The following is a 23653-nucleotide window of genomic DNA, read 5'->3' as shown; positions in this document are numbered from 1 at the left end:
CAGCAGTTTATCGGATCCGACTTTAACGATTAAAGGATTTGACTTTGGAGTCTTCAGGGCCTTAGGAATGCTCATCTAAAGTGACGCCAGGGGACCCTACCCCCGAGACCAGGGACTGGTTCCTACCCAGAACATGCAAAATTTTAATTTCCCAGAATATCTAATAATTGCACCATCTCCCAAGATATTTACTCAAGTCCCCTTTTTATGATTTAATGCACATGTATGGGAATAATCTAGGGTTGTTTTTATCCTGCTGGGAAATCCAAGCTCAGACGGCTGAACTGCAATTTAAAAAATTAGCGAGACTTCAAAAGTATTTAACCACAAGTGGATGTTTGAGTCAACTGCAGAATTTCAAACAGTCCTCCAGATGATTTCTGTGGCTCCAACTCAAGAACATGAAAGCTCATACTGACCTTCCTCACTTTCTTGTACTGTTTCTTTTTCCTCTTCTTCCTCTCCTCCTTCAGCTTGACTCTCTCCTCCTCGTCCACCAGCGGCTCGTATCTCTCCGGCAGGAAGGGAATATGAATTTCTCTGCGCCGTCTGTGGGTTTGTTGTCCATCGCCGTGCTGATCCGTGCCGTCCACATGGCGCTGATAATTCACTTCATGCATGTTTAAACTGACGATGAAGGTCTGGAGTTTCTGCAGCTCTCAGGCATGAAGAAAGATAAGAGTGTCGCTCCTGCTCAGGTCAGGTATGCTGTCACCAGGCGTTATGTGCATGAGTGGAAATGCATTCCACCGGAGGGCTGCTTTGTAGGGGATTTGGCACAGAGCCACTTACAGCACAGGCCACCCCCACCTCCCAAGGATGTCAACTTTAGTCCAGTGTTCTGTCATTTATATCAACAATTAACGAATCTAAAACTCTGAGCACTTGTTAAACAGACTCCCAACCGGTTTTTATCAAACACAATTGGTTTAATGGTCATTAAACATCTAAATGTGGTAGCTTTTATTTACAGTAATAGGAAGGTTTGGGGGGAATTTAAAAGCTCAGATCACCCATTTTCAAACCAACTGGTTCATGCTGGAATATTTAAAAGTATCAATCAAACTGTTCTTTTGCATTAAGACACACTGTGAGACTGTTGGCCAAAGCCTCGTTCACCGTTTGCATTTAAAGGGTACCGTAACTGTGGAATAGATTAAAGATCTAACAGATAACAATGAGTTTCATTTTTCAGATGGACCGGCAGAACTGGAACTGATTCTGGCATCATTGGCCCATAAATACAGTGAAAGTTACACAACTGTTACTGCTCCTAAATGAATCTAAAAAGAAAATAATTTCCTGAGAACATTGTGACCAGTTGGCACCACTAAGGCCCCTCCCCTTCTTGTTCCATTTGGGTCTGGCCATGGACTGGATCATTCAGCTGAACAATGTGGATACGTCTGCATTCCGGAAGAGAGCTGGGGGGGGCAAAAAAAGATAAAAAGCGGTGCAAAAGATGACTGAGCTTGTGCATCTTTCCCTGGAATCTAAACCAGTCAGAATCATTTATGCATAAATTATTTAAAAGTAAATATCCATTAGCCAGCTATGTGGTCCCAGTGCATTTAGTGTTTACCTCATGCTTTGTGGGGTGAGGAAAATGAACTGTCTATTTTTTTGACTGTCTGCCACCTTTAACATCATGTCTATGGATATCCTCCGGTTCACCATGTCCTGAGTGGAGGAAGAAGCCGAGGATTCAGGTTATCAACAACAATACGGACTCAGATAATAAATGAGCCTTCTTGATTAAAGTGGGGTCTTTTTACCATGTAAACGTCAAACTCGTCCAGACAGCGAAATGGTGCCTCCGTGATGGGCCAAAGAGAGAGAACAAAGCAAACGGTGGAGAAGGAGCGTTCGCCTCCAGACAAGCAGCGCATGTCATTCAAGTCAGCCTTGTTTCCCTGACCCGGCTGCACCTAGAGGAGCGGACAAGATCTGTTTTATTAACCTCTCATTGCTTCTTCCAAGTTTCTGAGCAAACCCAATTTGGTGTAGTATATTGTGGAGGGAAAATTAGACTCAACATGATAAGAGAGAAGCGTTCAACTTACTGAGATAGAGAGGGTTTCATTCTTGTGGTCAAAGGTCATGTTCCCAGTGAAGCCTCTCTGAGCCAGCATGCTATCAAAGTAGTACTTGCAGTGTGCCGAGACGAACCTGAGATGGGTTAGATAAGGGATTAAAAAGAGAAACTGAAATTTACCACAATGACGTTTTCTCTGGCCATTCTGCACTCTAGCATACCTACGAAGTACAGTGTAGGCGTAGAGCCTCTGGTCCATGACACGATCCAGACATTTGATGAAATTGTTGAGGTTCTTGATCTGCTGTGCTTTGTTCGCGTAGCTCTCCAGAGCTTCGTGATACTCCCTAAACGAGGAAGAATTTAGAGATTCTGACACCAACGTTAAACTCTCCTGTAGAGCACCATCTTTAATTCTGATTGGACTGTGGGTAACCTACCTCACAATCTCTTCCCGGTCACCCTGATGTTCCCTCTGGGTCGCAATCTTGACCTTGAGACGGGTGATCTCGGCGTCCAGGCTCCTGGCCGTCCGTCGAACCACCAGCTGTTCTGGACAGATTTCTTTGGCCTTGGCTATAGATTCCTGAACCATAAACAATCTATTAATGAGACTTAATCGAGGCACCTCTATGGCATTTCCAACTTGCTTCTCACAGGATGAATTATTCTGTGTTCTCCATCATTAAAATATTCCTCCTAAATTTACCTGAAGCTCCTTCTCTTTGCTAGCCACATTGTTCTCAAGAGTCTTGATGCTGCAGAGATGTGCATTGCGTCTCTCCTCATAGTGTTTCTCATGATGCTTGCATTTCATCACCTCCTGATCAGTCTTGCTCAGCTCTTCCTGCAGAAGGACAAAAAGACAATGCTAAAGTTGTCCCTCAGTTAAGCTACACCCACAAAATATTGCAAGAAAGACTCATGAAACATCAAGCAAAATCAGGTAGAAATGTATTCAAATTGAGAAAGTCAGTGAGTCACAATGGAGTCAGCTTAGTTTCTACCTTTTTCACATCAGCCTCCTCAGCTGCTGTGTTTATCAGCTGTTTGTGCTGCTTGTACTCCTGCTCTGCGTTCTCAAAAGCGCTCTTTAGCTCAGCCATCTGCGCTCGGGCCTCATCATACTCAGCACGCTTAGATGAGATCTTGGCAATGATCTCCTGAAGATCTTCCTCCTGTGACAATGCATTAACAGCAGAATGTCGAGACAAGCATTCTGGTTTATTAAATGCCAAAACATTTATTGGTCATCGAATATGTAATATAGAACAACAAGAATCAAAACTTTTCTATACAGACCAGAGGTCTCAGATCCTCAGACTGAGGCTCTTCCACATTTTTTAGATCTGTGAGTTCCAGTTGAAGCTTCATGGTCTTTTTCTAAAATACATGTAATAACATTAAAAAAATGTGTAAATCTGCAAGATTTTTTATTTTATATCTTTAAAAATGGAAGGATTTTTTTTTTTTAATTTTACATCTGATCCGATGCATCTTAAATGTATAAATTTGATATGTCAGACCTGTTTTAGGTACTTTGTGAATGTCGTACCTCGGTTGTCTTCTGTTCTGTCTGGGTTCTTCTCAGCAGATCTTGGTTCTCGCTGATGTTCTTGTCTGTACTTCTTATTTGCTGCTGAATGTGAGCGGCCTGAACTTTCTGGGTCTCCATCTCCCTCTTCAGGTGTCTGAAAGAAAAGCATGGCACTGGGTCATTTTCAAATACTTCGAAATGCTACTTCTTTAAAGAAAATGCACATTCCTACAGACCTGATCCCCTCCTCGACATCTTTGGAAAGGAAGTTGGCTCGGGTTTGGTCAGCGGTGTAACTGCGGTTCGTGAAGATCTGATCTCCTTCCACAGAAAAGGCCGAAGTGCAGTTTTGAGGAGGATTTTTACCTTGCATCACTCTCCGAGCCTCTGTACGATTCTAAACACCACAAAAAAACATATCACATCATGACCTCACACCACTAAATCTAAAAAAAACAAAAAAAAAACAAAACAATCAAAGACATTTTTACGCACAGCTATACGTTGGAAAGGTCTGCATCTTCTAAAATGTGGTTTTCCAGAGAACTCACCTTGATGAGTAGAATGCACTCTATAGCCCTTTGATCTATCAGGCAATTGGCAACAACTGGATCTTCAATCTCAAGTGCTTGAAGTACAGAGGGATAGTCAGGGTGATTCACTGCCCTGACAGACAACAAACGACAACCATCAACGATGCGTGAGCTTTTATTCTACCAACAACCTTGTTTTCTGCGAAGAATCTAGTCTGCAAAAATAAAGAATACGTTAGAACGTGTCCTTACCTTCTTTGTGTGTCATGGACTTGTGGGAAAAACCTGCTGGTGATGATAGCTGGTCTCCTGCCGTGCTGGAGGACTTTGGTCATTAGGCTCTTGAGCACCCGCTCATCATCATAGTTGTCACAAGTGAAGGCCTGCACCAGGTTTTTCAGACATATTTCTATTGACAGGGCCAGCTCTGGGTCCTTCAGGCTAATAAGATATCCTATGGAAAATTCCTCATCAACTTGCAATATTGTCACAGTCAGACAAGTAAATGCACCACCTAATTATTTATGGAAGACAAATGCCAAGGCTTACCCAGAGGTCCACGTGGTCTGTGCTTGAACTGGCCCTTTTTGTGAGCCTCGTCAATGGCGGCAAGAAGAGCCGGCATTTGGTCACCGAAACGTTGCAGGCGATTGGAGCGACTGCTCTCCATGGACTGCAGTTGTCTTCTGTTGGCATCAATGGACTTCTGGAGCCCTTCCAGCTCTCTCCTTTTAAATAGATTGAATGATTTCATTACATTTCAATGAGTCATTAAGCTAACAGGCTCATAAAATAACAACAAGATATGGTAACCCAGGTTCCTACTTCATTTTTCCTTGGCCCTCTATGGCATGGCGATAAGAATGTTGATACTGCTCAATCTGCTGGCCCAGTGTGGAAGTGTGGTGAGTCAGGTCTTCCAGCGCAGCCTCAATCTGTGCAATACGCTCCATCCTGGCCTGGCTCTCTGCTCCAGTGGCCTGGCTAATGCTGGAGGACCAGATGTCAGAGGCAGACAACACACAAATGGGTTTTAAGATGAATACAGCAGAATACAACACAGATGTCCAAACAAGTACCTCAGACTTAGATCATTGATCTTGGAGGACAGTTGGGCCTTATCCTTCTCCAGGTCTCTTAGTATAGCTTTGTGTCTGTGGACTGTAACCTGGCTCAGGCACAGAATGCAAAATTAGAACCTCCTTTTTACATGGATAACCGATTTATATGTACAGCATGGTACAAAAGTGTAAAGTATTCATTTTATGAAGTTCTAATGAGTCCAAACACAAACCTCACAGGACTTCAGGTCGGCATTTCTTCTCTGGACCTCGGTTTTAAATTCAGTACATTTGGACTGGAGTTCTGAGATTTGTTGGGTGATCTCTTCCAACTGTTCGTGGCTTTGCTTCTGCTTCCCTTCAGCAACTTCCACCTTTTTCTAAATTATTATACAAAAGAATATTACTGAAGTCTACAATATCAACGTTTTCAAAACAATTCTGTAACTTATCAGTGTGCAGGCAGGAGATAATAAATGCTATTCAATAGTTGATTTAAACACACAAGCAATAGGCCTAAATATAAAAAGCAAAAATAGCTAAACTGAGACTTACTTTCCATTCATCCACTTTCTCATTAAATTTATTTGTAGCACATCTGTCTGATTCCAGCTTCTCTTTCATTGGTTCAAACTCCTTCTCCACTTCCCCAACCTGCATAAATTAATTAAGAATAGTTCTGTGAGCGGTTTATACTGCCAAGAAAAACTTGGTATTACGTTATATGTTAGGAGGAAACAACAGAAATGATTTCCAGAGCAAAAAAACTTGAAGATGAGCTCACCAAAGCCCAAGCCATCTGCTTCTTCAACTCTTCCAGTTTGGTGTACATCTCGTTAACCGATGCCAGGCTCTTGTAACGGTCTTCCTTTTCCAAGAAGTCCCTCTTCAAATCTTTCAAACACTGTTATTTGAAAAAATGTTTTTTTATGGCATGTTACAGTAGTTTAGACTTCAAAACAAATAAATAACTGATCCCGAGTCATTCTCACTTCACTGTGCTGTTCGACTTTATCCACTGTGACAGATTTAGTTGATTTAATGTGGACAAAGTCGTCTTTCATCTGCCCCAACTGGGTCGCTTTCATAAAAAACTGAAAGGGGAAAAAATAATCTGTTTAGCAACTGATAATTAGAAACCTGTTTTTGTATTTGACACACCGATAGTTAATTTACCTTGTATTTCTCTGCCCCTCCTTTGGAGTGAAGAAAGTACTTACTCATCTCCTGGGTGAGAATAGTAACTGGATTGTTCACCTTTGAGGGAACAAAAATGTATTCAATGTTATGAAAAAAACACTTTCACAGTCGACCATAAGGTTCTCCTCTCCAAACTGCCCACTTTCAACTTCTCCCTATTAGCGCTACGCTGGTTTGAAGCTCACCTAATAGATGTCAAGATGTTATTGTTAACAACCATATAATAAAACAGGAGCATCTGTCTGGTTTTCTGCATAGTTTAGCTCCTCTTCCACAGAATTAATTCATAAACCAATGCCATAACACTTCCCATAACACTCACTTCCCACCCACATTAAAGATAAACATATAAACTCCAGTTTTACAGCTGTTACATATAATGTGTGGTTGCTTCACTGTTCCTTTAATCTTGATTTAGCTTGTAACTTAGCTATCCTATTACTGTCTTTTTAATTCACTAATTTTTAATTAGTAATATATATGTATTTTTTTAGGCTGCCTATTATTATCGGGCCAGGGACTACAGCAAGACATTAGTCATATTGGCTAAAGTTGTATTTTTTTTAACTGTTATTCATTCAGTTAATTAGTTTTGGCCTCAAAATAAATCAATAAATTGTTCCAATTTTTGTTGAGGTCATAGAAGCTAAACTGCCTGACACAATTTGGCACATACCTGTATATTATAGTAGTCTAAGATGGTCACAAGGTCTTCCTTTTTGGTTGAGATAATATGACCTATTGGAGGAAAAATAAAAACATGATTATGATCCCGTAACCTTAGAAAAAAACAACAACTTGTCATTACCTAATTACTATTTAAACTACCAGCAGCAGGTGAGAATTAAATATAGATTTACATTACCTGACTGACTTTTCAGTTTATACGTCCTTATTCCCTCACGTGTTATTTTCTGGTCGATAACGATAGCTTGGCCGTAAACTTCAGGTTTGTAGGCATCCTTTCCCATGTTATTCAGGGTTATGGATACAACAGCAAAGCTGAGGAAAGGAAAAAATAGAATTTTACTTTTTCATTTTTAACAGATCTTGCCTTTGAGTTGCAGTGTGTACCTTTCTCCCTCTTTCACAAAGCCTTTCAAGGAGGAACCTCTATTTGTTGCTTGTGCATTACCTCCTAAGGCAACAATGAGTCCAGTCAGAATGGCACTCTTCCCACCTGCACATAAGCAAATAGAAAACATGTTACAACCCTTAACATCCTGTATTTTGCTTCTCCTCAGACTGACAATCTGATTTTATTAATTAAATTGTCATTTTGAGGAAAACCAGTGTGTTAAAAAGGACTCAAACTGACTCAAACTGGCAGACCTGCGGTTAAGTAACCTGGTGAAGCCTGTTCCCACATTATCTTAAGTTTACTAAGCAATGCCTTCTGATTTTAAATTTAACAGGCATTTAGTAGGGTGTGACTAGAGTTCTCAGTATTAAAATCAAGATGAGAGAGAGCAATGAACGTAAATAAAGCCAAGTTACTTAACTAAATATGGTTGGAGTTGTGGTAGTTTTTTTTAGTAGCCATTTTTTATAATATTGGGTGAATAAAAGTGACTCACTTCCATTCTTGCCAACAATGAAGTTGACATTGGATCCAAACGCAAACGGGCCGAGGTTAGCGTGGCACATGAAGTTATTCAGTGTGATGCTTTTTACAATCCCCACATCGCTCACATCACCACTGGGCAACACCTACAGAGATCAATGGGTCATAACTGATGCACCAATACACTACACGTGGATGATGGGGTTTTTTCTGATAAAAACATGGGGTTCTGCAGCATGTCAATGACAACTACCTGGGGACTCAGTCGTTCAACGTCCTGATCGCGGTCATCAGCATCCTCGCTGTCCTCCTCCTCCTCCACAAATCTAACCCTCTTGGTAGACTTGTCATGGGTCGAGATGCTCTTCCTTTTTGACATCTTGCGCACACAGCCTGGCTTATATTGGGGAAAACGAAACTGACGGACAAACAAAGAGCACACATTTGCTCATATCGACGAGCGTTCAGTCAAGAAATTAACTCAAGCAAGATTAAAAAAAAAAGGTTAGGGTTAAGGTAAGCAATGATATTAAAAGTAGTTGATGGCAAATTAGTTTTTGTAGTATTGACAGCGTATGCAACAAACTAAAAAAAAAACAGTGACGAAGCTGGGTGAACTATTGGTTTAAACTGCATGTAAATCATAGGCTGTTACCTGACGTTCGTAAATGATGTCCAAGGGAAGGGGCCACAAAGACGGGGCAGCTTTCCCCGGAACCGGGACCGAACTCCGAATTCGCGCCCACCCTGAAACTCGTAGTACGGCGACGCAGGGGCGAATTTCTTCTTCGTCTAAAAAGTGGTAGATCCAGCAGCGTCACGGTGAAATACCGCCACCAACTGGACTGGAGGACAAGCGGTAACTCGGAGAAACAAGTTAGGTGGATAAAAAGAAAGGATGAATTAGTTTTATTTTGGAAAGACTTAAGAATATAAGAATTGGCATTGGCCTATTCTGACATACAATGAACACACGTTCATGTTTCAAACGTTCAAGGACTCTATAACCACCTGATATACAGTACATGTACCATAAGGTAATTTGGTCAGTAGTCAGTCCAGTAACATTTTATAAGTTAAAAAAAAATAAATCATTAATTTGCTTGTGAGCCTTGGGTGCCATTGTATATTGTCCTGCAATCCCCACTCCTCTGCCTCCCCAAGCACAAAAAAGCCGGTGAAAATGGATGGATGGGAATAAAATTTATTTGAAGAATGCAAACATTTTCAGAAACAATTTTTCTTATTTGGGGTTGATTTTGTTTTTAACTTATAACATTTACTTATACTCTCCCAATGAGGTCTGGCAGATATTCACACAAATAAGAGCAGTCTGGATTGAAAACAAGCAGTTAAATGATACTGTTGGGTTTTGGCGAGACTCTCAAAGCCGAAAACCTGTTCAGTTTGAACTCAAAGTCGATGGGCCTTTCATTGGGGGGCTTGTAGTCGCCTTTCATTATTGAGCCGAGGTAGGGGACAAGTGCGCAGTCCTCTTCAAACAAAGCCAACTTCTTTCTGTACTGCTCTCTGTTGCGTGTCGTACTGTTGTGGTTGAACGCTATAAGATATGATAATAAATTCCTTAATTGAAAAGAGAAGTTGATGTGATTATGCGCTTTTTCCATCTAACTCACCTTTCAGATAGAGAGCAACATAGATGAGTGCAGATTTTTGTATATTGATGAAGGGATACTTGGGTTTGAGGCATCCAACAGCTGTCATGGCCTTGATTATTGCTTCTGACACACCCTAAAATCATACACACAAAACCAACCAACCAAATCAAACCACAGACATACAGCGATGGTGACCAAAAGCCAGCACAATTCAGAAATATGGTAACATTTTTCTTGGATGTTTAACCGTGTCTGACCTGTTCCAGGTAGCCCAATACTGGGAGGGATGTGAGGCTCACAGGTTCACAAACAGGAGGAACCTTCACAGGCAGCTTTGGGATCAAATAGGTTTCAGGAGTCCTTGAGTGACAAACAGATCAATATGTTCAGTTAATTGGCTGAAATCTACATGAATCAAAGATTTGACATGCAAGGATTTGCAAACCTCATAAACTTGTGCCGCTTCTGCTCCGTCTCAAAGAAATAGATCTTTCCCCTGTACTCTGCTGCATAGTTAATCTTTCCTTGAACTAGTGCCTCATATCTGTGGGTAGATTCATCTTAGATGTTAAAAAACACATTTAAAATTAGACTAAGATGGCCAATTAGTTTTAAATGAGTACCTTTGTTTTCCCTCAAGAAAGGTTACTGAGCAGAAACCCTTCATCTCAACTTGCTGAGGGAATCTGTTTTTCACCTGGATCTCAGTTAGCTTTGCTGGTAGCTGGTCGGGAGGTGGGAGAGTGTGGGGGCAGCCAGGAGTCACAAACTCATCTGGAGTAAGCAGAAATCTCTGTGGTTGAGAGCAAGATGCATGTTGTTTAGAGTGTGATGTAAACTATGACACATGGATTGATGCTCTTTGTTCAACACTTTCTGACCTCTAGGTGGTTTTGCCACACATCTTGTAATAGTGCCCCCTGTGCTCAGCTGCGTGGGTTAAAGCTTCATCCTCAGAGCAGTCAAACAGGTGGTGATGTAAGGCCAGGCAGACTGGGCAGTACAGGCCAAACTCTCCAAGGTGACACTGCAGCTCTTTGGGAGTGATGCAGAGTCTGTTGATGCAGGCTGCTTGTCCTGTTAAAATCAAGGAGGGAGAGATTACACATGTTCTCTTACTTCAAGCTTGAAGAGTGGTCAGTATCTGTCAGAATTTTACCTTTGCGTGTTCTCTCAAGGTAGCTGCGGATATATTTCATGCTAATGCTGACTTCCGTTAAAATGCAGTCCCAGATCCACCATTTGCTTTTCAAGCCGCTGACCTGGATCCAATTCTGATACTCTTTCCGGAAGTACCGTCTCACATGCTCGACCTCCTGCTTGTAGCAGGAGCAACGGATGTGAAGGATCTCTGCACTGTTGTGCATCAGGTGAAGCCTGCAGTAAAAGAGCTTTTTTTTTTGCATACGTTTTGAAGGTATGTACACGAAAATGCAAAAGGTTGTGATTAATAGTAATGAAAGATGCAAATGCTCTGACTTTTTAGGCCTCATCTTGTCAGCAAGGCCTCTTTTTAGCACCTCCACTGTGTCAAGCTCCAGTTCTACTATTATCATGGGGGTAATGCTTCGAGATCCCATCAGCTTTGCCTGTTTAAGCGTCATTGGAAAACCATCCAACACATATCTGAACATACCATCAAGCAGAAATAACAAGAAAGTCAAGATTTACATTTCTAAAATACCTCAATTAGCTTAGCAATTAGAGACCTTATGCCATCTTACCCACGAGTGCTGCAGACTGAACTCAAGAGCACCACTTCTAGACACTGGATTGCCAGCTCATCAGGCACAACAAGACCCTGGGTGAGATAATTCTGCATCTGGCCAACCAGATGAGTGTACTTCTGAGTGTTGAGCACCTTTCGCATGACGCTGCCAATGGATAACCGGGCCAAGCCATACTTTTGAGCAAACATCTGTGCAACTAGAGTGAAACATCAAGACAGTGAATACATGACCGAAAAGATGTTTGAGAAAGTTGTCTTGAGTCTCACCAGTAGTTTTCCCCGATTTTGGCGGTCCAACAACAGCTATTTTAATGGGTGGGGCTGGGCTGGGCTTGGGCTGTCTGAGGTACTTCAAGGGGTTCAACATAAAAGTGTTGCGGTTCCCCACAGATGTAAAGAAGTAGATAAACTGATTCAAAAGCAGGGGATATGAACTGTTGGGAGGCCAAAGCAGTGGGTGGATCATATCCCAATTTTTGTGTTGCTATAGAAAAGCATGAGATAAAATATATGGTGATACATTTCAAAGGTTATTTGACATATGAAGTCATTAATGAATAATGCGGACCTCTACAGGATCCCAGCAGCCAAATCCACTGTGGTGCTTATAAGAAGAGAGCAGCAGATTTTGTGCCAGTGTGCATGAGATTGGATGGGATTTGTGGAAGAGTGACTCCCTGTTTGTCACCAGGGGTTGGATTTCCTGGATAAGCTGACGCTGCACAACCCGCAGTCTTTGAGATGTGTTGATTGTCATTTTTGGGATGTTCTTTTCACTCAAATGCTCCTGGCAACAACAGAAGACAAAATAAACAGAAGTACAACAGGCAAATGTATTAAATATGTAGCCGATTCTCTGTTTGTATCCAGAATGACAATAAAGCTTATATTTAGAAACATCTGGCATTCTGTGTTCTTTTGTACCACAAGTTCAGAGAGGTTTCTTGATCCGCCGCAAAACGCTTCTCTATCTCTTTCTCCATCCTGTCTGATGCCTCCTCGACAGTCTCCTCCTTTTCTAAATACACTGGATCTTCATCTGGAGGAAACTCTTCATCCAGAATGGCTTCCAAATTATCCTCTACATTTTCTGCAGTGCCTTCCGTCTCATTGTCATTACTTAACTAATATGGGAAATGGACATGTTGGGATTCTTTTGAGATGATGACACCATAACGATGCACTTGCTTTTGCATTTGTTACACTCACCCTTTTTTCTCACCTTTTTTTGATGTTCTTCCCAGAGTTCAGCTCTCCTTTTGGCAATGGTCTCCTCCTAATGGGTAGAACAGTTTGGATGATGAAGCCTATAAAAGTCTTCTTATCCAGCTGTTACTGCCTTACCCGATTCTTCTTGTGTAGTTCTCGAAGGATGCTCCTCTGTTTTTCACGCTGTTTGTGCTGGACTTGCCACTTTGACAAGTACAGCGGCAACAGACGCATCTGAACATCTGATACGTCCACCTCCATTACTACCACCAGGTCAGGGAACAGCTGTTGCTGAATCATGTACTCCAGCTCCTCAGAATTGTTGGGGAAGCCTTCCAAAATAAAACCAGTAGACCTGCCATGTGACAACAGAGGCAGAGTCTTTCAATTTATATTAATGAAGGCGTCATTAATATAATTTTATATAAGATTTTGATAAATCTGAATTGTGCTATTATTTTCTGTAATGTGTATTTTTTCACCTGTATGGTTCCTCTTCCCAATATGGTTTGAGGATGTTATCAAGGATCTCTGGACTCAGTGGATCTCTAACAGACAGGTAGGATTTGATGGCTGTTTCCTCCTCAGTCAATATCACTTCCTCCTTTTAAATGATCATCATAATATAATTTGAGATATGTTAATATACAGAGCAATCTAATGTTGCTGACCTGAATTGTGGCAGCAATGTCCTCATCTGTGTCCTCTCCTCTGGCTTCTTTTATCAGGGCTACCAAGAGAGCCAAAGAATCTGCTGCTGCTGAATCCTCCTCATCAGCATGAAGAATCCTTTCCTTAGTTTTGGCAATTATCAGCATTTGAAGAAGCTCCCTGAACTTAATATAGAAGATGTCAAGTTGCTTGGCAAGCCACTCTCCAATAGTGGTCTTACCTGCTCCTCTAGGCCCAAGAATAAATATCCGCAGGGCCGGAGGCTTTAATTAAAAAAAGGAAAAAACATAAGTATTTTTTCCCATAAATGTGACCTTATTTCACTTTACTTGTTAATAGTACCTGAAGAGGGTTGGTCTGTGCAACAAATTGCTTTGGGTTTTGAAGAAAGGAGTCTCTGGCTTCTGGGCTAAAGAAAAAGAAAGTCCTCTCACGGTACCTTGCTGCGATTTTGTCACTACAGCGACACAGCACATTGTGCGTTTTTAAGGCCACGGGGCAGAAATGATAGGTATCGCCAAATAATCTGGATGTCGTGTCTTCCTGTGTTTATGGAGAGGGAGGGGATGTTAAGCACCGCACAAAAGGTGATGAAAAGTTCACATTTCCTCACCTCATTTTTCTCTTCATCTTCACTACTGCCTTTCTCCAGCTCAGTTAAGGCTTTCATATCCTCCAATTCTTGATCCAAGTCCACATCTGACATCTCCCAGGGAACATACTGAAATGGTTCTTCAAGTCATGCAAGTAACAAGAAGATAAAATTAATTTGTTTACATTATTAACTCAATTAAATCAACATTAACACATACATTATGTAACTACTTGTTTTAATTAATATACGAGATGTGAGAGTAATTTATCTGGATGGAGGGAAGAATGGACACGACTTTTTTGCTCTCACTTTCCATCTGATGGATCATCTCTTGAAGGAGGACCTCAGGGCTCTTGTCACCAATCTCCAGCTCAGAGACAGCAACAGATGGAGGACACTGCATTAGCTCCCACTCATTCACAAACTGCTGCAGCTGCAGTTTACAGTCGTTCATCTCGGGGCCGTCGGGATAACCAAAATCACAGTGATCGAGCAGTGCCAAGCCTTGACACACAGCAAAAAAGATGAAAACAGAGGGAGATTGTTTATCCTGGATAATCATGGGACCCAAATCACAAGACATAAATACCTTTGTTTTCTTCATCCATTGACTTGATTTCTGACCGCTCAGCATCTAGATCTGAGTCTTCCTCCTCTTGTTGGCTGTAATTAGAACAAGTGCACACAACCGCAGCATTAATGGTCCATTTCAGCGATAAGATCCCCCTTCCTAAAAGCACATAGTGTCTTGGCACCTGCACTTACAAGCCAATAGTCTGGTTTTCTGTTTGTTCCCTCAGCATCCTCTTGATCACAGCTTTGTCAATGCTCTCCTTGTTCAACTCATACAGCCTCTTCAGAACTGCTCAAAACATTAAAATGACACATCAATTCTATTAAAGCTCATCATTGATTAGGTTGGATAGAAAATTGTTTGCATTGTTTCTGAGTCTCACACCATGATTTTCATCAGTGTCACTAAGACACAATAGACAGTCTGGCAAGATTCCAGATTCCTGCAAGTCCTGCATTTGGGAATTGGTTCTGGGAAGCACCCAGCACCCAGCCAGGCTTGATATCCCTGTCAGATTCAGCATCTTCAATCTGGAAATATTTTAACAGATTTGAAAACATACTAAATACATTCCAATCACACAATACATAAAACATTATTTAATTAATCCTAGATTTCCTTTATTAGAGATGTTTCGATGTACCTCTTCTACATGCTGCAGCAGTACTTCAGTATACAGACTGTCAGGGGCTGTGCTCATCTGTCTGGCTTCCTCTAAAGCCCTGAGCATGTCTTGTACTTCTGGATGATTCTCTGTCACTGAAAACAGCGGAAAACTGACAATAATTTTGAATAGTTCAGAAAAAAGAGGACATGGTATAGCTATCAATTAAAAAAGCCTTCAAGGGACCTGCTGTTTTAACATCTCACCTTCTGTTGCATCCATTTCATCTAATGAAGAAAAAGGTCAGATAATCAATCAAATGTATTATGATGATATGTTTACAACTATCAAACTAGATTTCTTTGTAGAGTTTTCCAATTGGAGGATTTTGGAGGCAAGTACATTAACTTGCCTGACTCTATTTCCATCGCCGTGCTGATCCGTGCCGTCCACATGGCGCTGATAATTCACTTCATGCATGTTTAAACTGACGATGAAGGTCTGGAGTTTCTGCAGCTCTCAGGCATGAAGAAAGATAAGAGTGTCGCTCCTGCTCAGGTCAGGTCAGGTATGCTGTCACCAGGCGTTATGTGCATGAGTGGAAATGCATTCCACCGGAGGGCTGCTTTGTAGGGGATTTGGCACAGAGCCACTTACAGCACAGGCCACCCCCACCTCCCAAGGATGTCAACTTTAGTCCAGTGTTCTGTCATTTATATCAACAATTAACGAATCTAAAACTCTGAGCACTTGTTAAACAGACTCCCAACCGGTTTTTATCAAACACAATTGGTTTAATGGTCATTAAACATCTAAATGTGGTAGCTTTTATTTACAGTAATAGGAAGGTTTGGGGGGAATTTAAAAGCTCAGATCACCCATTTTCAAACCAACTGGTTCATGCTGGAATATTTAAAAGTATCAATCAAACTGTTCTTTTGCATTAAGACACACTGTGAGACTGTTGGCCAAAGCCTCGTTCACCGTTTGCATTTAAAGGGTACCGTAACTGTGGAATAGATTAAAGATCTAACAGATAACAATGAGTTTCATTTTTCAGATGGACCGGCAGAACTGGAACTGATTCTGGCATCATTGGCCCATAAATACAGTGAAAGTTACACAACTGTTACTGCTCCTAAATGAATCTAAAAAGAAAATAATTTCCTGAGAACATTGTGACCAGTTGGCACCACTAAGGCCCCTCCCCTTCTTGTTCCATTTGGGTCTGGCCATGGACTGGATCATTCAGCTGAACAATGTGGATACGTCTGCATTCCGGAAGAGAGCTGGGGGGGGCAAAAAAAGATAAAAAGCGGTGCAAAAGATGACTGAGCTTGTGCATCTTTCCCTGGAATCTAAACCAGTCAGAATCATTTATGCATAAATTATTTAAAAGTAAATATCCATTAGCCAGCTATGTGGTCCCAGTGCATTTAGTGTTTACCTCATGCTTTGTGGGGTGAGGAAAATGAACTGTCTATTTTTTTGACTGTCTGCCACCTTTAACATCATGTCTATGGATATCCTCCGGTTCACCATGTCCTGAGTGGAGGAAGAAGCCGAGGATTCATCAACAACAATACGGACTCAGATAATAAATGAGCCTTCTTGATTAAAGTGGGGTCTTTTTACCATGTAAACGTCAAACTCGTCCAGACAGCGAAATGGTGCCTCCGTGATGGGCCAAAGAGAGAGAACAAAGCAAACGGTGGAGAAGGAGCGTTCGCCTCCAGACAAGCAGCGCATGTCATTCAAGTCAGCCTTGTTTCCCTGACCCGGCTGCACCTAGAGGAGCGGACAAGATCTGTTTTATTAACCTCTCATTGCTTCTTCCAAGTTTCGGAGCAGTTAAAACCCAATTTGGTGTAGTATATTGTGGAGGGAAAATTAGACTCAACATGATAAGAGAGAAGCGTTCAACTTACTGAGACAGAGAGGGTTTCATTCTTGTGGTCAAAGGTCATGTTCCCAGTGAAGCCTCTCTGAGCCAGCATGCTATCAAAGTAGTACTTGCAGTGTGCCGAGACGAACCTGAGATGGGTTAGATAAGGGATTAAAAAGAGAAACTGAAATTTACCACAGTGACGTTTTCTCTGGCCATTCTGCACTCTAGCATACCTACGAAGTACAGTGTAGGCGTAGAGCCTCTGGTCCATGACACGATCCAGACATTTGATGAAATTGTTGAGGTTCTTGATCTGCTGTGCTTTGTTCGCGTAGCTCTCCAGAGCTTCGTGATACTCCCTAAACGAGGAAGAATTTAGAGATTCTGACACCAACGTTAAACTCTCCTGTAGAGCACCATCTTTAATTCTGATTGGACTGTGGGTAACCTACCTCACAATCTCTTCCCGGTCACCCTGATGTTCCCTCTGGGTCGCAATCTTGACCTTGAGACGGGTGATCTCGGCGTCCAGGCTCCTGGCCGTCCGTCGAACCACCAGCTGTTCTGGACAGATTTCTTTGGCCTTGGCTATAGATTCCTGAACCATAAACAATCTATTAATGAGACTTAATCGAGGCACCTCTATGGCATTTCCAACTTGCTTCTCACAGGATGAATTATTCTGTGTTCTCCATCATTAAAATATTCCTCCTAAATTTACCTGAAGCTCCTTCTCTTTGCTAGCCACATTGTTCTCAAGAGTCTTGATGCTGCAGAGATGTGCATTGCGTCTCTCCTCATAGTGTTTCTCATGATGCTTGCATTTCATCACCTCCTGATCAGTCTTGCTCAGCTCTTCCTGCAGAAGGACCAGAAGACAATGCTAAAGTTGTCCCTCAGTTAAGCTACACCCACAAAATATTGCAAGAAAGACTCATGAAACATCAAGCAAAATCAGGTAGAAATGTATTCAAATTGAGAAAGTCAGTGAGTCACAATGGAGTCAGCTTAGTTTCTACCTTTTTCACATCAGCCTCCTCAGCTGCTGTGTTTATCAGCTGTTTGTGCTGCTTGTACTCCTGCTCTGCGTTCTCAAAAGCGCTCTTTAGCTCAGCCATCTGCGCTCGGGCCTCATCATACTCAGCACGCTTAGATGAGATCTTGGCAATGATCTCCTGAAGATCTTCCTCCTGTGACAATGCATTAACAGCAGAATGTCGAGACAAGCATTCTGGTTTATTAAATGCCAAAACATTTATTGGTCATCGAATATGTAATATAGAACAACAAGAATCAAAACTTTTCTATACAGACCAGAGGTCTCAGATCCTCAGACTGAGGCTCTTCCACATTTTTTAGATCTGTGAGTTCCAGTTGAAGCTTCATGGTCTTTTTCTAAAATACATGTAATAACATTAAAAAAATGTGTAAATCTGCAAGATTTTTTATTTTATATCTTTAAAAATGGAAGGATTTTTTTTTTTTAATTTTACATCTGATCCGATGCATCTTAAATGTATAAATTTGATATGTCAGACCTGTTTTAGGTACTTTGTGAATGTCGTACCTCGGTTGTCTTCTGTTCTGTCTGGGTTCTTCTCAGCAGATCTTGGTTCTCGCTGATGTTCTTGTCTGTACTTCTTATTTGCTGCTGAATGTGAGCGGCCTGAACTTTCTGGGTCTCCATCTCCCTCTTCAGGTGTCTGAAAGAAAAGCATGGCACTGGGTCATTTTCAAATACTTCGAAATGCTACTTCTTTAAAGAAAATGCACATTCCTACAGACCTGATCCCCTCCTCGACATCTTTGGAAAGGAAGTTGGCTCGGGTTTGGTCAGCGGTGTAACTGCGGTTCGTGAAGATCTGATCTCCTTCCACAGAAAAGGCCGAAGTGCAGTTTTGAGGAGGATTTTTACCTTGCATCACTCTCCGAGCCTCTGTACGATTCTAAACACCACAAAAAAACATATCACATCGTGACCTCGCACCACTAAATCTAAAAAAAACAAAAAAAAAACAAAACAATCAAAGACATTTTTACGCACAGCTATACGTTGGAAAGGTCTGCATCTTCTAAAATGTGGTTTTCCAGAGAACTCACCTTGATGAGTAGAATGCACTCTATAGCCCTTTGATCTATCAGGCAATTGGCAACAACTGGATCTTCAATCTCAAGTGCTTGAAGTACAGAGGGATAGTCAGGGTGATTCACTGCCCTGACAGACAACAAACGACAACCATCAACGATGCGTGAGCTTTTATTCTACCAACAACCTTGTTTTCTGTGAAGAATCTAGTCTGCAAAAATAAAGAATACGTTAGAACGTGTCCTTACCTTCTTTGTGTGTCATGGACTTGTGGGAAAAACCTGCTGGTGATGATAGCTGGTCTCCTGCCGTGCTGGAGGACTTTGGTCATTAGGCTCTTGAGCACCCGCTCATCATCATAGTTGTCACAAGTGAAGGCCTGCACCAGGTTTTTCAGACATATTTCTATTGACAGGGCCAGCTCTGGGTCCTTCAGGCTAATAAGATATCCTATGGAAAATTCCTCATCAACTTGCAATATTGTCACAGTCAGACAAGTAAATGCACCACCTAATTATTTATGGAAGACAAATGCCAAGGCTTACCCAGAGGTCCACGTGGTCTGTGCTTGAACTGGCCCTTTTTGTGAGCCTCGTCAATGGCGGCAAGAAGAGCCGGCATTTGGTCACCGAAACGTTGCAGGCGATTGGAGCGACTGCTCTCCATGGACTGCAGTTGTCTTCTGTTGGCATCAATGGACTTCTGGAGCCCTTCCAGCTCTCTCCTTTTAAATAGATTGAATGATTTCATTACATTTCAATGAGTCATTAAGCTAACAGGCTCATAAAATAACAACAAGATATGGTAACCCAGGTTCCTACTTCATTTTTCCTTGGCCCTCTATGGCATGGCGATAAGAATGTTGATACTGCTCAATCTGCTGGCCCAGTGTGGAAGTGTGGTGAGTCAGGTCTTCCAGCGCAGCCTCAATCTGTGCAATACGCTCCATCCTGGCCTGGCTCTCTGCTCCAGTGGCCTGGCTAATGCTGGAGGACCAGATGTCAGAGGCAGACAACACACAAATGGGTTTTAAGATGAATACAGCAGAATACAACACAGATGTCCAAACAAGTACCTCAGACTTAGATCATTGATCTTGGAGGACAGTTGGGCCTTATCCTTCTCCAGGTCTCTTAGTATAGCTTTGTGTCTGTGGACTGTAACCTGGCTCAGGCACAGAATGCAAAATTAGAACCTCCTTTTTACATGGATAACCGATTTATATGTACAGCATGGTACAAAAGTGTAAAGTATTCATTTTATGAAGTTCTAATGAGTCCAAACACAAACCTCACAGGACTTCAGGTCGGCATTTCTTCTCTGGACCTCGGTTTTAAATTCAGTACATTTGGACTGGAGTTCTGAGATTTGTTGGGTGATCTCTTCCAACTGTTCGTGGCTTTGCTTCTGCTTCCCTTCAGCAACTTCCACCTTTTTCTAAATTATTATACAAAAGAATATTACTGAAGTCTACAATATCAACGTTTTCAAAACAATTCTGTAACTTATCAGTGTGCAGGCAGGAGATAATAAATGCTATTCAATAGTTGATTTAAACACACAAGCAATAGGCCTAAATATAAAAAGCAAAAATAGCTAAACTGAGACTTACTTTCCATTCATCCACTTTCTCATTAAATTTATTTGTAGCACATCTGTCTGATTCCAGCTTCTCTTTCATTGGTTCAAACTCCTTCTCCACTTCCCCAACCTGCATAAATTAATTAAGAATAGTTCTGTGAGCGGTTTATACTGCCAAGAAAAACTTGGTATTACGTTATATGTTAGGAGGAAACAACAGAAATGATTTCCAGAGCAAAAAAACTTGAAGATGAGCTCACCAAAGCCCAAGCCATCTGCTTCTTCAACTCTTCCAGTTTGGTGTACATCTCGTTAACCGATGCCAGGCTCTTGTAACGGTCTTCCTTTTCCAAGAAGTCCCTCTTCAAATCTTTCAAACACTGTTATTTGAAAAAATGTTTTTTTATGGCATGTTACAGTAGTTTAGACTTCAAAACAAATAAATAACTGATCCCGAGTCATTCTCACTTCACTGTGCTGTTCGACTTTATCCACTGTGACAGATTTAGTTGATTTAATGTGGACAAAGTCGTCTTTCATCTGCCCCAACTGGGTCGCTTTCATAAAAAACTGAAAGGGGAAAAAATAATCTGTTTAGCAACTGATAATTAGAAACCTGTTTTTGTATTTGACACACCGATAGTTAATTTACCTTGTATTTCTCTGCCCCTCCTTTGGAGTGAAGAAAGTACTTACTCATCTCCTGGGTGAGAATAGTAACTGGATTGTTCACCTTTGAGGGAACAAAAATGTATTCAATGTTATGAAAAAAACACTTTCACAGTCGACCATAAGGTTCTCCTCTCCAAACTGCCCACTTTCAACTTCTCCCTATTAGCGCTACGCTGGTTTGAAGCTCACCTAATAGATGTCAAGATGTTATTGTTAACAACCATATAATAAAACAGGAGCATCTGTCTGGTTTTCTGCATAGTTTAGCTCCTCTTCCACAGAATTAATTCATAAACCAATGCCATAACACTTCCCATAACACTCACTTCCCACCCACATTAAAGATAAACATATAAACTCCAGTTTTACAGCTGTTACATATAATGTGTGGTTGCTTCACTGTTCCTTTAATCTTGATTTAGCTTGTAACTTAGCTATCCTATTACTGTCTTTTTAATTCACTAATTTTTAATTAGTAATATATATGTATTTTTTTAGGCTGCCTATTATTATCGGGCCAGGGACTACAGCAAGACATTAGTCATATTGGCTAAAGTTGTATTTTTTTTAACTGTTATTCATTCAGTTAATTAGTTTTGGCCTCAAAATAAATCAATAAATTGTTCCAATTTTTGTTGAGGTCATAGAAGCTAAACTGCCTGACACAATTTGGCACATACCTGTATATTATAGTAGTCTAAGATGGTCACAAGGTCTTCCTTTTTGGTTGAGATAATATGACCTATTGGAGGAAAAATAAAAACATGATTATGATCCCGTAACCTTAGAAAAAAACAACAACTTGTCATTACCTAATTACTATTTAAACTACCAGCAGCAGGTGAGAATTAAATATAGATTTACATTACCTGACTGACTTTTCAGTTTATACGTCCTTATTCCCTCACGTGTTATTTTCTGGTCGATAACGATAGCTTGGCCGTAAACTTCAGGTTTGTAGGCATCCTTTCCCATGTTATTCAGGGTTATGGATACAACAGCAAAGCTGAGGAAAGGAAAAAATAGAATTTTACTTTTTCATTTTTAACAGATCTTGCCTTTGAGTTGCAGTGTGTACCTTTCTCCCTCTTTCACAAAGCCTTTCAAGGAGGAACCTCTATTTGTTGCTTGTGCATTACCTCCTAAGGCAACAATGAGTCCAGTCAGAATGGCACTCTTCCCACCTGCACATAAGCAAATAGAAAACATGTTACAACCCTTAACATCCTGTATTTTGCTTCTCCTCAGACTGACAATCTGATTTTATTAATTAAATTGTCATTTTGAGGAAAACCAGTGTGTTAAAAAGGACTCAAACTGACTCAAACTGGCAGACCTGCGGTTAAGTAACCTGGTGAAGCCTGTTCCCACATTATCTTAAGTTTACTAAGCAATGCCTTCTGATTTTAAATTTAACAGGCATTTAGTAGGGTGTGACTAGAGTTCTCAGTATTAAAATCAAGATGAGAGAGAGCAATGAACGTAAATAAAGCCAAGTTACTTAACTAAATATGGTTGGAGTTGTGGTAGTTTTTTTTAGTAGCCATTTTTTATAATATTGGGTGAATAAAAGTGACTCACTTCCATTCTTGCCAACAATGAAGTTGACATTGGATCCAAACGCAAACGGGCCGAGGTTAGCGTGGCACATGAAGTTATTCAGTGTGATGCTTTTTACAATCCCCACATCGCTCACATCACCACTGGGCAACACCTACAGAGATCAATGGGTCATAACTGATGCACCAATACACTACACGTGGATGATGGGGTTTTTTCTGATAAAAACATGGGGTTCTGCAGCATGTCAATGACAACTACCTGGGGACTCAGTCGTTCAACGTCCTGATCGCGGTCATCAGCATCCTCGCTGTCCTCCTCCTCCTCCACAAATCTAACCCTCTTGGTAGACTTGTCATGGGTCGAGATGCTCTTCCTTTTTGACATCTTGCGCACACAGCCTGGCTTATATTGGGGAAAACGAAACTGACGGACAAACAAAGAGCACACATTTGCTCATATCGACGAGCGTTCAGTCAAGAAATTAACTCAAGCAAGATTAAAAAAAAAAGGTTAGGGTTAAGGTAAGCAATGATATTAAAAGTAGTTGATGGCAAATTAGTTTTTGTAGTATTGACAGCGTATGCAACAAACTAAAAAAAAAACAGTGACGAAGCTGGGTGAACTATTGGTTTAAACTGCATGTAAATCATAGGCTGTTACCTGACGTTCGTAAATGATGTCCAAGGGAAGGGGCCACAAAGACGGGGCAGCTTTCCCCGGAACCGGGACCGAACTCCGAATTCGCGCCCACCCTGAAACTCGTAGTACGGCGACGCAGGGGCGAATTTCTTCTTCGTCTAAAAAGTGGTAGATCCAGCAGCGTCACGGTGAAATACCGCCACCAACTGGACTGGAGGACAAGCGGTAACTCGGAGAAACAAGTTAGGTGGATAAAAAGAAAGGATGAATTAGTTTTATTTTGGAAAGACTT

The 23653-nt window shown here is 41.3% G+C and overlaps 3 protein-coding genes across 3 annotated transcripts; all 3 read right to left on the bottom strand.

Moving 5' to 3' along the window:
- Positions 1-908: 908 nt before the first annotated feature.
- On the bottom strand, positions 909-8718 carry LOC130516075 (structural maintenance of chromosomes protein 6). Its single transcript, XM_057016857.1, has 27 exons — positions 8586-8718; positions 8184-8348; positions 7944-8076; positions 7441-7546; positions 7232-7368; positions 7043-7104; positions 6343-6423; positions 6159-6260; positions 5951-6070; positions 5722-5820; positions 5400-5546; positions 5185-5273; positions 4931-5095; positions 4655-4833; positions 4358-4559; positions 4124-4238; positions 3809-3969; positions 3591-3726; positions 3338-3418; positions 3043-3213; positions 2745-2882; positions 2476-2621; positions 2257-2382; positions 2064-2169; positions 1776-1928; positions 1583-1680; positions 909-1424 (listed from the first exon to the last, which is right to left on the bottom strand). Exons 2-27 carry the CDS (start codon positions 8307-8309, stop codon positions 1331-1333), a joined length of 3273 nt encoding a protein of 1090 aa, XP_056872837.1. The 5' UTR covers positions 8310-8348; positions 8586-8718; the 3' UTR covers positions 909-1330.
- Positions 8719-9118: 400 nt separating this feature from the next.
- LOC130516184 (adenylate kinase 9-like) lies at positions 9119-15516 on the bottom strand. The gene is given in 26 exon segments (XM_057017058.1): positions 9119-9491; positions 9568-9682; positions 9807-9909; positions 9995-10093; positions 10173-10342; positions 10431-10441; positions 10444-10626; positions 10709-10926; positions 11029-11175; positions 11274-11475; positions 11546-11762; positions 11847-12065; positions 12501-12554; positions 12623-12842; positions 12970-13091; positions 13159-13422; positions 13502-13702; positions 13773-13891; positions 14064-14258; positions 14344-14417; positions 14520-14616; positions 14713-14807; positions 14809-14858; positions 14972-15087; positions 15199-15219; positions 15345-15516. Coding segments are annotated over 26 exon segments (3564 nt in total). The 5' UTR covers positions 15388-15516; the 3' UTR covers positions 9119-9282.
- A 189-nt stretch (positions 15517-15705) lies between these two features.
- Positions 15706-23515, bottom strand: LOC130516185 (structural maintenance of chromosomes protein 6-like). Its single transcript, XM_057017059.1, has 27 exons — positions 23383-23515; positions 22981-23145; positions 22741-22873; positions 22238-22343; positions 22029-22165; positions 21840-21901; positions 21140-21220; positions 20956-21057; positions 20748-20867; positions 20519-20617; positions 20197-20343; positions 19982-20070; positions 19728-19892; positions 19452-19630; positions 19155-19356; positions 18921-19035; positions 18606-18766; positions 18388-18523; positions 18135-18215; positions 17840-18010; positions 17542-17679; positions 17273-17418; positions 17054-17179; positions 16861-16966; positions 16568-16720; positions 16380-16477; positions 15706-16221 (listed from the first exon to the last, which is right to left on the bottom strand). The coding sequence occupies exons 2-27, from the start codon at positions 23104-23106 to the stop codon at positions 16128-16130; spliced, it is 3273 nt and encodes a 1090-aa protein (XP_056873039.1). The 5' UTR covers positions 23107-23145; positions 23383-23515; the 3' UTR covers positions 15706-16127.
- Between the last annotated feature and the right edge of the window lie 138 nt (positions 23516-23653).

The sequence above is a fragment of the Takifugu flavidus genome, chromosome 19 (assembly GCF_003711565.1).
Source record: "Takifugu flavidus isolate HTHZ2018 chromosome 19, ASM371156v2, whole genome shotgun sequence".
Classification (NCBI taxonomy): Eukaryota; Metazoa; Chordata; class Actinopteri; order Tetraodontiformes; family Tetraodontidae; genus Takifugu; species Takifugu flavidus.
This window is presented reverse-complemented; position numbering and strand designations above follow the sequence as displayed.

Coding starts and splice junctions, on each gene's coding strand:
- LOC130516075 (XM_057016857.1), bottom strand. CDS start 8,309: ATGTCAAAAAGGAAGAGCATCTCGACCCATGACAAGTCTACCAAGAGG. Junction 5,547..5,721: donor AGAAAGTGGATGAATGGAAA/GTAAGTCTCAGT, acceptor ATAATAATTTAG/AAAAAGGTGGAAGTTGCTGA. Junction 4,239..4,357: donor GTCCATGACACACAAAGAAG/GTAAGGACACGT, acceptor GTTGTCTGTCAG/GGCAGTGAATCACCCTGACT.
- LOC130516185 (XM_057017059.1), bottom strand. CDS start 23,106: ATGTCAAAAAGGAAGAGCATCTCGACCCATGACAAGTCTACCAAGAGG. Junction 22,874..22,980: donor TTGAACGACTGAGTCCCCAG/GTAGTTGTCATT, acceptor TGATCTCTGTAG/GTGTTGCCCAGTGGTGATGT. Junction 21,902..22,028: donor TAAACTGAAAAGTCAGTCAG/GTAATGTAAATC, acceptor TTCCTCCAATAG/GTCATATTATCTCAACCAAA.